The 12,011-nt window shown below is 58.3% G+C and overlaps 1 protein-coding gene across 2 annotated transcripts in view; it reads right to left on the bottom strand.

Annotated features, from left to right (window-relative positions):
* Positions 1–2,207: 2,207 nt before the first annotated feature.
* NISCH (nischarin) overlaps positions 2,208–12,011 on the bottom strand; it is a 33,187-nt gene continuing 23,383 nt past the window's right edge. The window contains exons 14-21 of one of the 2 annotated variants that reach the window (XM_047095398.1): positions 11,389–11,513; positions 10,219–10,268; positions 7,947–9,344; positions 5,803–6,220; positions 5,128–5,284; positions 4,486–4,614; positions 3,845–4,006; positions 2,208–3,429 (exon numbers count right to left, since the gene is read on the bottom strand). In XM_047095398.1, the coding sequence (XP_046951354.1) occupies positions 2,819–3,429; positions 3,845–4,006; positions 4,486–4,614; positions 5,128–5,284; positions 5,803–6,220; positions 7,947–9,344; positions 10,219–10,268; positions 11,389–11,513 (3,050 nt within the window). In that variant the 3' untranslated portion in view covers positions 2,208–2,818. The remainder of the gene's footprint in view (positions 3,430–3,844; positions 4,007–4,485; positions 4,615–5,127; positions 5,285–5,802; positions 6,221–7,946; positions 9,345–10,218; positions 10,269–11,388; positions 11,514–12,011) is intronic. The other variant, XM_047095399.1, reaches the window with a different exon arrangement.

Below are 12,011 nucleotides of genomic sequence, written 5' to 3'. Positions count from 1 at the left end.
ACGAGCTTTAGGAGGCAGGCACAGGACAGGCGGGTGGGACGGGGCGGGCAGTTGCTTTAAAAGCAGCCTGGAGGCCCCGCCAGTTCACCCCCACAGGAACCCGCCAGGATTTCCTTCTGCTATCAGCAGCCTGCAGGCGGAAGGGAAGGTGCTGGCCGCTGACCCCTGCATGGTCAGCCTGGGCCCTGTTTGGGGCTTCCTGGCCTGGGACCCTCCTCTTGGTATCACTGCCCCCAAGCCCACCAGCAGCCACAAGCCTGGGGCTTATCAGAGGGTGTGAAGCAAATTCCGATGTAAACAACCGTCCAGCCCCTGTCTGCAAGCCCAGCCTGTATCATTCATAGGCTCTGGGGGTGGGGGGCTCTGGCGGTTGTGGGTAGGGCAGCCCCTGAATCAGGTCTGCCTGTCTTGACCTTGCCAACTGCTGAGAGCAGGTGCGGGGCCCGTGCTAAGCAGACAGCGCATCAGACCCTTCTTTGGCTCACCTGCCCCAGCCACACCCTCCACCTTGTTCTTGCACCCTCCTCCTCTTCCCAAGGAGCCTCCTGGCTTCCCACTGCACCCCAAACCCCTCTACCAGCCCCTGAGCTTGCCTGCTCTGCCATGAGCCTCTCCACTTCCTAATCTGCTGCTGTTCCCCCAGATCCTTTCACAGGGACTCACCCCAAGGTCAGCCTCAGGTCAAGCAAGGGTCACCAGCTACCATCACCTCCTAGCACTTGCCACCAGCTGACACTTTATTTCATTTATTCTGTCCTCTGATGGAATGTCAGCTATGGGAAAGCACGGATGGTGTCTGGCTGTTTCTCACGGTTGATGCTTAGGACAGATTTGTAGAGTGAATGAAGGCAGGCAGGCAGGTACCTTTATCATCCCTGTTACTGGTGGGGAAACTAGACTCAGTGCTGGGGCACTTGTCTAAGGTTGCTTGGCTAATCAGTATTAAGGTCCCATTCTCAACGCTTAAGGTCTGTTGCCTGCAGGGCCCCGTGCACTACACAGCGCAGCCTCTTGCCAGTAGATTCTGTCCTCACAGACTCAGGCAAGGGCCGACTATCATGCTGGTCCATGGGGCCTGGGAACAGTAGCCCAGGTGGTGAGGCCTGTGTATGCCAGGCCTGGGCATGGTGGACCCTGCCTCTGGTTGGCACCATCCCTGTTTACACACAACAGATAGAGGCTGGTAGCCACGTAAATATCTTCAATAAAAGCCTGGTAGGGAGAGAAGCCTTGTCACCTGACGACGACGACGACGACGACGACGACGACTCCTCCTCCTCCTCCTCCTCCTCCTAAGCAGGCCTCTCTCCCCTCACTGGCTGGAGGAGCCATCGACTGGGCTAGCTTTTGAAATCTGGCTGGGGAGGTTGTGAGTGGAGAGACCTTCCCAAATGTGGCTCCTCCCCCCACCCCCACCCCGCCCCGGGCAGCCTTCCTGAGGGTGACGAGTGCTGCAGACCCTCCTGAAGAACAGGAGTTGTAGGCTGGAAGCTGGGCTGGCCACCCTCCACTCACCTCTTCTCCAGTCCTGCCTGACCCAAATGGCCCCAGGGCCTTGGGAACTGAGACTCCTCACTGGACCAGGATGGAAGAGACAAGTGGGGCTCCAGGGCCCCACTCTGGGGGTAGGAATGGGGTGAGAAAGGGTGAGACATGGGACTGGCTCCCAAAGACATCCCAGGTCCTTGTCTGGCAGGGCTCCCTGAGGCAACCCCCACTTCTCTGAGAACAGGAACATCCTATCCACCACCTGGCACCACCTCCCACAGGCCATCTTCCTGCCAGCGCTCCCGGTGAGACCCCCCAGGCCCCAGCCTACACAATCCCAGACTCCAGGCCTTACCCTCACAACAGACTGCAGCTTCAGCTGGGGCCGGGCCAGGTGTGACATCCCAGACCTGCAGGAAGCAGAAAGCCAGTGAGCCCATGTACCAGGTGTGCCCTGAGGCTCAGGGTCTAACCCCAGCTCAGCACGGCCCGATCCCAAGGGTCCCCTGACACCTCCCCTGTGCCGGTACTCCCCTGCCAGCACCACCCTGGAAAAGCAGCTCCTTTGCCCTCCGAGCCCTTCTCCCTCCCCCACTTTTCCCTTGCCCCCAGTAGCTCACCTTCCTGCTTCTCTAGAGTACCCTCTTCCTCATGCCAGCCCTGCCCTGGTCCAGTGCCCTGCTGGGACCCCAGTGCCCCTTGAAATAAAAGACCCAGACTGTGTCAAACTCTGCTTTATTGGAGTAGAGAAAACAGGCAACAGGAATCACACTCGGTGCTGGTAGCTCTAGGTCCCCTGTCCCCATCCCTCTCAGCCCAAGGCCTGGGGACTCCTGCCCCCATGGGGCTTTCCCACTTGTCTGGACCAGCAGAGGCCTCCACTTTGGAAAACTGCACGGGGCGGGAGCTTCCGACATGTATTTTGCTACCAGCTTCACGATTAGCAGCAAACAGCACAATGACAGCACGTGACTGGACATTTCAGGAAAGGACACAAAGAAGAATAAATCGGACCCATGGTGCCACATGTTAATAACAGTCCCACGACAGAAGACACGACACTAGAATGCTGGCCACACTGCACCAGGGCAGGCAACAGACCACAGGAGGCTGGCGGCACATGGAGGTCCTGGAGGGTGCCGGCACTTTCACTCCCAGTACTGGAAAGAAGTAACTGAACACCTATGTTCACATTCTCTGAGGACAGTCAAATGAAGGTACCCAAAAGGGAGGAGAAAACGCTTTAAAAATGACAAAGAGAGCCTGCGTCCCGCCCTGAGTGGACGCCAGGGTGGGCATGGCAGGCAGCAGGGGCCAGCTGTGGTCCGGGCTAGCCAGTGAGCTCGACGGGCAGCTCACGGCCACACAGGGCCTCCCACTGGCGAGCCAGCAGCGAGATGAGCTTCTCGCGGCTTTCAGCGCTGGGGACAAACACCTGCCACTGGACCTCACGGCCCTGGCTGCTGCTGGCAGGGCCGTCTGCTACTTCCCCGAAGTGGTCCGGGGTGACGCTGCCCATGAGGTCACGGCCCTGAACATCGTCAAAGATGAGGGTGAGGGCCTGTGGGTAGGTCTGGTAGCCCATGAGCACGCGGTCCAGGTCTCGGACACGGCGGCCGTCATCCAGCCGGTACCGGTCTCTCTGTGGCGGCTCTTTGGCGAACTCAGGCAATGGGTAGTGGACAAAGTCCTCGTCCAGGAGAAAGATCTCAGCACTGGTGAGCAGGAGCGTTTTGGGGCGCAGCATGCCCCTGCAGCGCCCAGGGGGCGGCGTGCCCACCTGGAACGCCTGCACATACAGCAGGATGCTGAGGGCTGGCGCCTTCTCTGGGTCAGCCATCTTCTGGGCCACAGTGAAAGTCAGGTCCCCAATCTCCTCCTCACTGGGGTAGGTGAATTTGACGCGGCTCGAGTGGATCAGCTCGTAGTTTTCCATCTTCCCTGCAGAGAGAGATGGCCACCGGGGCTAGAGCCTGGAACTTGCCTGCTGTGGGGCCCGGAGTACCAGCAAACCCACGCTACACAGAATGGCGGCATAAGGGGCTGTCAGAAGCGGGGGAGTGCTCCAGGCTCCCACGCTTGGGAAGGACACCCACGGGCCAGCAGCTCAAAGCGGAGCAGACGCTTGAGATGCATGTGCCGAGTGGCTGAGGGTTTGCTGGGATAGAGGCTCTGCAGTGAAAAAGCTCATGTGAAACCCTAGCTGGCTAAGCAGGAAAGACAAAAAGTGAGAAGGCAGAAGGGGTTCTGGGCACAGACAGGTGCTCTGGGGTCTGTTGCAGCCCTTGGGGTCAGGGAGGAGGTCGGTGACATCGGCCCAGGTGGCCTGTCTGCAGCCTGAGCCAAGTGGGGGTACCTGTGGTCTTGTTCCCAAACTCAGAGTAGAAGTCCTTATCGACAGGTTCAGGGGAGGGTGTGCGCTCTAGGGAGGAGAGCACGGCCATGAGGTGCTGGAGGAAGCAGTGTGTCAGGTAGCTGTCCCGTGTCAAGCATGTAACCACCTGCACCGGAGAGGAGCCTGCAGGAGAAGGGGCCGGTCACGGTTGCAAGCCGCCACCCCTGGGCTCTGTCCCTGCCCCCCGAGACCACAGAGCCATGAGGGCCCACATGGGAAAGCATCACGAGGCCTGGAGAGATAGCTATTTCTCAGGCCGGAAGGGCTGTGACATTTTTCTGGAAGGGGATGCAGAGGCATTAGGGAAAAAGCTTAGCTTTCTCTCTTCAGGAAGTGTGAGTCAGAAACATCCTGCCCGTGAGCCCTGGGCCCACTCTCCCTGCCCGTCAGCCACTTGGTTGCCTTGGTCCCCGCCTCGCGCTTGAGCCCTGGGGGGTTCTGCACGCTCAGCAGTTCCTGAAGCCGCTTCCTCCCACTCCGGTGAACGGACTTGGGAGCAGAGATAACCCAGCCTGCGATAACGCGCCCACATGTGGAAGGTGGAAGCCCACTGGTGACGCTGGCCTTCACCCAAAATAGGAAAAAGCATAGCAGTCACTCACCCGTCAGCCGGAAATACTGGTCGAAAAGTCCAACGTTGACTGCCTGCAAGTCGCTAAGCTTTAAAACAAAGCACTGGGAGATGTGGAAGGGACTGTTGTTGTAGTCCGTGTTCTTCTGATGCCAGAAATCTATGATGGAAATACAGGAACCAAGCGTGGTGCTGGCTGTGCCAGGGGAGCCCAAGGGTCCCAGGTGTACAGCTGTGCCCAGCAGGAAGGGGTGCCCCTGGCCAGCCCGGTCTGCTGAGGCCTGGCAAGGAGCCACTGCTACCTCTTATGCACACGACGCCTCACAGGCAACGTCTTGCCTGGCTCAGCAGAGTCACGAGGAGCCCTGTAATAGGCCACTAGCTAAGGCTCCCACCGAGGCCCCACAGGACAGAGGCTGCCCAAGCCCTCCTCGTCACTGCCAGTTCCTGGGTACTCACTGGGCCTGGACTCAAGCCCTGGCCTCTGGTCTCTTGTGACAGCTCCAGGAAAGAGCGTGGTTATCAACCCCCTTCCTCAGACAAGGGACGCTCTGCCCAGCCCTGCTGAATCGCTGCTGCCTGAAGCCACACAGCTAGCTACAGAGACAGTGCCCAGCCTGTCTCCTCAGGCACTGCTCTGAGCTCCTGGGTGCCAGCAGGCCCTGGTGCCTACCCTGTAGTGGCTCTGAGAAGTAGCGGCGGAGGCCATCGTGCAGCACGAAGTACACAGCTTTGGTGGAGAGCAGCACGCAGGCGGTCACCTCCAGCCCCGGGGTCTGGTAGAACACCACTGAGCACCACATGAGGTGCCTCAGCTCCTCGTTTTCAACCTGGATACAGAAAGGCCGGGTCTGGGCCTGCAGCAGAGCAGGGCCGGGGCACACAACTCTCTTCTAGGCTGTACCTGAAAACAGCTCTGGGCAGGGCAACCCCCCATCAGCCCCACTGCTCTGGTGACCTGCACATACCGGTGACATGCCCACAATCCCAGATGGGGAGACGCAAGACCCTCATCGCATCTTGTCAATGCATTTATAAACTTGGAAGCAGAGAAGAATTCAAGGGTGGGAGATGGATGTGGGGCGGAGTGTGCCTGGGGCCCAAGGCTAGGGGTGGCCACAGGGTGAGGTGGTGACAGGAAAAACAACTGACCAGGGAGAGCAGCCCAGGACCTCCCTCCCCAGGTCCTCAAAGCTGTGACCAGCTAAAGCTAGGGAGGAAAGCCAGCACAGAAGTCCAAGAGCCTGCAGCTGACCCCAAGCCAAGCCCTGCCACAGCTCCCAGGACCAACTATACCACCTTTCTCCACACGAGCACCAGTCAGCGAGCCCGGCTCTGGGGCCACTACCTCGGCAATGCTGCTGTGAAAGAGCTCGATGATGGCGCTCCCCTGCAGGCTAGCGATGTGACGGAGCGATGGGCAGGCGGGCAGGTGGGACGGGATCTGATTCTCCTCGGAAGTGGACCGGATCAGCTGCTCGCTTGGGTACTGAGCAGGGGCCTCCGCTGGCACCAGAGGCTCTGCTGGGGCCGGGGCAGCTGGGGTCGGGGCTGGGGTCTCCACTGGGGACTCCTCTGAGCCTGAGGCCTCTGCTGGGACCGCAGCTGGAAGCGAGGCCTCCACTGGACCTGGGGTCTTCGCAGGGTCTGAGGCCTCTGCCGGGGACGGAGCTGGGACCTCCACCGAGGCTAGGGCCAAAGCTGGCGCCTCCACCGGGTCCGGGGCTGGAGCCTCCACCGGGACCTCCTGGGAACGCTGGTCATTGCTGCATCCCCCAGTCCCCAAGAAACACTGTGTTAACATAGGGACCCCAGGCGGAGGGTCACATCACACACAAAACCTCATGTCCACCAAGTGCCACATCTGAAGTCACCTGGAGATGTCTGGGTTCCCTACAGGAAGACAGAACAAAGGGAAAGTGCCAGGCCCTTTCTCTTAGAAGCGAGATGGGTAGACAGGGGAAAGACAGACCATCTGGTACCCTAGGGCTGGGATGGCCAGATATACGTGGCCCAAGGACTAAAAATGCATTTTCAGAAGGTGGTAGAGGTGTCAGAAATGCCACTCTAGAATCCGTAGAATTCTACGGCCTGGGACCTGAGTGCAAACAGATGTTAACAACCAAAACCAAACTGTTCCTCAGTTTGCCTCTGGGTCCTCCTGAAGTAGCCCAGGCTCTCATCCCATCTAGCCATATACACGTGGCCACACTGGGTTTTTGCTGGTCTGTTCTAAGTACAAGACCAAACAATGCTCAGAACCCTTAAAGTTCAGGTTAGGAACGGACCCCTGAGGTTGGGAGGACCCTGCAACTGGCCTACATGCCCCAGGCTGATGGGGTCTTTTGGACATCATCCTCTCTGTTGGGACAGTCCATCTGTTGAGAGAAATCCCTGGGACCCTGATCTTGCAGAAATCCCTGGGCTGTCTCCTTGTTGTCCTGCAACAGAGATACATCTGCTGGGGAAAAGCAGGGCACCTGTTTTCTGCACGCGGTCCCTACTATGGGCAGGTTTCAGCCAGGCTTGGGGACAGCAGGGAAATGGAGACAAGGTGTCACCACTAGAAGCCGCAGCACAGGGGCAGGGAGGGGAAGACCCTGAAGTGTGTGGAGACATTGAGTGTCTCTCTGGAGGCCACAGGACTTGAGCTGGGCCCAAGAAGGGTACCTGATTCATCCAGAGAGAGGAGGGAAGCCCTTTGGGAACACCGGTTGGGGGACTGGGACTGGAAGCAGGCTGTATGAGCTGCTGGGGTGAGAACAGGGTCTCCACTGCTCATAGAGATGGAAGAGAAAATGAGGGTAGGCTGTATCCCAGAGAATAGGAGGACCAACAGATGAAGGGTTTTCTTGCCCAGGCTGGGGAAGCCCCAGCCTGTATGAAGCCGGGGGGGGGGGGGGGGCAGATGTGCCCTCCAGGGCACAAGGTCCCTCTGGAGGCTTGGGTTGGGGTGAACTGAGGATATGATTACGGCTGCCCACAGGCTTCCCTCTAGCCTCAGCCCCAGATGGCCCTGAGGGAAACCCAGGGAGGGAGATGGGGGGAAGTCAGGCTTGGGGACAGAAGCAAAGTGAGGAAGAACAGGACAAAGCTGCCACTACTTCCCTGTCTCCCCTGCCGCAAGAAGGAAAGGAGCTTTCAACGAGGGGACCGCCCAGGTCACAAACTCAGACCTTCGCACTTTGCCACTCTTAGCCAACAAGTTCCTCTGGAAGGAATTTACAGAATGGTACACAGAGAAAGAGCCCCTCAGCAGACCAGTTCTCCCGGAGAGGGGTATATGGCTTACCACCAGGGTAAGGCTTGGTACTGGGTGTCAGAGGCAGCCAAGAGCAGTTCTGAGGCTGGTCAGAAGTCAAAGAGGAGCAGAGGAGCCGGGCCCACCCTGGGCCCACTCACGCAGATGCTCAGAGATGTGATTTGGGGCGAACGGTCTCAGAAACGGTCCCCCACCACAACTTTCCCCCAAGAGCCCGTGCTCAGTCTCACCTGGCCCTGCCCTCGGCAGGCTGGCCATCCACGAGGGGCCTCTGGGACGGGGCCCCGGTCGCGGGGCTCTTGGCGATGACCACGGTCTTTAGGTCCTGCAGCGAGGCCCGCAGCTGGTTGTAGATACGCAGGAAGTGGAACTTCTCATGAGGCAGCACAAAGATGGCGGTGACAAAGCGGTAGCCCACGAGCAGCTCAAGCACATGGCCATCTGCAAAGGCACCCCGCGGCTGGGTGCAGCTGCGTGTGGGGTCCAGCAGCACCGTGGATAGTGGCACGCGGCTGAGCTTGAAGCTGTTGCGGTTGCGACAGTTGTGGGTGCCGCGGTTGGGCATGGGGTTGAAGTCGGCCTTGATGACGTTGAGGTGCTGGGGCGTAAGCAGCAGCCAGTAGGGGATGGCAGCCGATTTGACGGCCTCGGAGGGTGCACAGCAGGAGCGCCGCACAGCTGAGCAGAGCGTGCAGCTGGCCCACTCGATGTTGCCCGAGTAGTCCCCGGCGGCCGTCTGTACCATGCGCTTGTCGCTGTAGACCAGGTAGACGGGGAAGCAGCCCTGGCTGTGCTCCTGGCCGCCGCCCGCCACCTTGTAGAAGGTGAGCAGCTGGCGGAGGAACTCCTGCAGGCTGGTGTGGCTGCCATAGAGCACGGGGCTGCACAGCATGGCCATGTGCTGTGGGGCGAAGCACGAGCGCAGGTCAGCATGGAACTCGTGCAGGTTGGTGGCATCTGAGATGATGAACAGCGTGTTCTCGCTGTGCCGCACCTTGAGCACCAGGCAGAGCTCCGGCATGAGGAAGCCGAACTCTGTGAGATCACCGTGGGGGAAGCAGAAGACGAAGCGCAGGGACGAGAGGATATGCTGGCTGCTGCCCCGCGACTCCTGGTGTGGGATCTCGAAGACGGCGATGCCAAAATCGGTGAGCACAAGGCAGGCGGCAAACTGGCGGATGCTGCCCTGCACGTGGATCAGGAAGCACCAGAGCACCTTGAGGATGCGGATGTGCTCCAGCAGAAAGTCCTCATCTGCACCCAGGGCCCACTCCAGAGCCAGGCGCTCCTCCTCGCCCTCCTCCTCCTCCTCCTCCTCCTCCTCTTCCTCCCCCTGGCCACCTTCTTCCTCTTCCTCCACATCCGGGGGCCCCATTTCAAAGTAGCGGTTCTCAGCAACATCCTCCTCATCGTCCTCATCCTCGCCCTGCTCGCCCTGGCCCTCCTCCCGCTGGTTGGCAGCCTCAATCCAGGCAGGCAGCTGTCGCTCAATGGCCTGCCGGATGAGTGTGCTCAGGCGCTGGATGAAGTCCTGGTTGGTGGCCGTGTAGCCAATACAGGTGAAGGGCAGGAAGATGATCTGGCCGGACCCAGGCACCACCTGGACCTCCGGCTCCGCATGCTCCAGGCTGTGTGGGGAGAGGCCAGGTAAATGGTATGTTGTGCTGGGCCATCCCTACCACCCACACACACAACCTTCTGCTGCACCCTGGCCTCAAGGGTCTCCCAAGCCTTCTAAACAGCTGAACCTGTCCTGAGCCCACAATAAGCGTCCCAGTGGGGAGCCAAGGTGCTGGAAGGCTGGGACTGCCAGTTCAGTGACAGCCCATACTCCCAGGGCTTGGCCCACAGGCACCAACACTGTCCTACCCACACCACGCAGGATCCCCCAACAGAAGCACCATAAAGACTTCTCAGTCATTCAGACGCTGGCCGTGAGCCCCAAAGACGAGAGCTAAAGGGCATGAAGTCACTGGTTGACAACAGTTCCCTTCAGGGGCACCCAGGAGCCTCTGGGATGGGAGTCAGGCAGTAAGCTAGGTGGGTCTTCGGACTTTCCACATTTAAATTCTAGCTCCTCTTGGCCACTGGTCCCCTTATGCAAAAGCATATAGAGAATCGCATTGGGAAACTTCTATAAAAGGTCAGAAAGTAAACACTTCAGGTTTTGGGGGCCACCCCACCTACATATTCTTTTTTTAACAGTGGCTTAAGAATAGAACAATCATTCTTAGCTCACACAGGCTGTAAAAAATAAAACAGGCTGTGGACCAGATCGTCCTTAATCTGCTGACCCCTAGTATGGGATAACGTGTCAAGCAAACTTCAGGGATTAGCATTTGGAAACAGACCACAGCCCACCTCATTGGTGCTTATTTAAAGGAAGAAACAGTTTTGAAGGACTCCTATGAACAGATCCTTAACAAAATCCAACTGGTTCCCACTAGCCCACAGCTGGGCACGTGCAGGAGGCCTAGAATGCCTTCTCAACCTCTTCCTTACCTCACACCACCAACAGCTCCTGGCACGTCCCGTAAATCATCAGAAGGTGCCTGACAGAGAAGGACATGAAGTGAGCCCCCTACTTGCCACAGCCATTCCCTGGCATTTACTGGGTGCCTGACCCTGAGCCAGGCACCCCCTGCCCCTCACCATCCCGCTTCCCTCGGGGATGGATTCTGGGGCCCAGAAAGGCAGAGACTCATCCAGTTACCCCACCAGTGTACAGCAGGGCTGAGATCCCCGCCCATGTGTCTGACCCCAGCCCACGCCCCCATACCACAACTCGGCATGCGCCTCTAGGTCTGGCATCTAAGTGCTCCTCATGCCACCCGAGAGGCTCCACATGGTCAGTCTACCAATCTGGCAACTGGCCAGGAGAGGACTTGATGAAAAGAGGCTAGGCAGCACCTGGCACGGCACTCCCAATGGTCTCTGGGCAGTGTGGAGGACCGAGGGCCCAGGACCTCCTATTGTGTGACCCTGGGGAGAGCGAAGGGAAGAGTGCCAAGGAGTGTGGGGACAGAGCGAGGACCCCAGACTGCCCAGGGTCACAGGGCCATGACTCTGGACTGAACACAGCTGGGGTTGGATGGAGGCCCAGGTACCAAGCACACTCCCCACACACGGGACTATCACATCACACTTGCCGTCCTCCTCTCTTCCCAGGACTCAGGGAGAAGTTCCAGAACCCTCAGCTATAGCCACAGAGGAGGTGCTGGAGTCACAGTGTGTCCCAGACTGCTAGGATAACAGGCAGGAGCAGGCAGAATAGCCCAGGACACCAGGCAACAGGGGAGAGGGAAGCTCTTCCTGATGGGTGTAGGACCCAAACAATCCCCACTTAGGGCCTTCTGAACTGCCTTTCGCAGGAGAGTCCACTCACAGGGGCTAAGGACCATCTGGCTTTGTCCCCCAGGACCTAGTGAGAGAGAACTGCCCGTTCCTATTAGCCCTGAGAGACAGACGGACAGACAGACGACAGACGACAGACAGGGAATATAAACCGTTCATCATAAAGCACAGTGGACCAAGCAGAGACAGCATCTGCCCCAACTCCAGCCAGACCACCTCCTACTTCCAGCCAAGGCACATCCTACTTCCGGACAGCCCCAGGCAGAAGAGGTGATCCACAGAGATAACCAAGCCCTGGCAGCAGGAGGAGGGTGTTACCTGTCCTGCAGGGATGGACTCTAAGGAATCAGAGCATCCCCGGGCAATGGGCCGGTCTTCAGGAGTCAGACTGTCGGTGGATGAGAGGCTGCTGGCCAGGGCCTCCTCTTGCACGAACATGATTCCTGGAGAGACCAGGGGCAGGCGGGCAGGGCAGGCAGGGAAAGTAGCCATTCAACACACAGGGCTGGGCCCTCAGGCTATCGGCATTGACTGGGGCCTTTTCAGACCCCCTACCCCAGCCGCATGGATCACAGAAGAAAACATTAAAAATGGACATCTTAAAAAAACTCTAAGAAAGAACAAATGACTGTTTATCTAACCTCAGGGCAGGGACAGACTTTCTAAACCTAAACCCAAAGGAAAAAATTGATACGTGTGTGACTATGTAACAACCAAACTTCTGCAAGAAAACTAAGATACAACAAAGTGAAATGAAATGAGAAAAAAGTACTTGCAATACTTGATAAAGGTGTGTGTCTTTAATCTATAAAAGGCTCTTCCAGATCAAAAATGGGAGGGGAAAGCTGGAAACCCTGTTAGGAGACCACAGGATGAAGAGACATCCCACAAAGGAATGGCCGCCAGAAAGAACGCAGGAAGCGATGCACCCTCTCACAGGG

This window comes from Lynx rufus, unplaced genomic scaffold (genome assembly GCF_022079265.1).
Source record: "Lynx rufus isolate CCGP_SWC_20201006 ecotype Redwood Valley unplaced genomic scaffold, mLynRuf1.p SCAF_4, whole genome shotgun sequence".
In the NCBI taxonomy this organism is placed as follows: Eukaryota; Metazoa; Chordata; class Mammalia; order Carnivora; family Felidae; genus Lynx; species Lynx rufus.
This window is presented reverse-complemented; position numbering and strand designations above follow the sequence as displayed.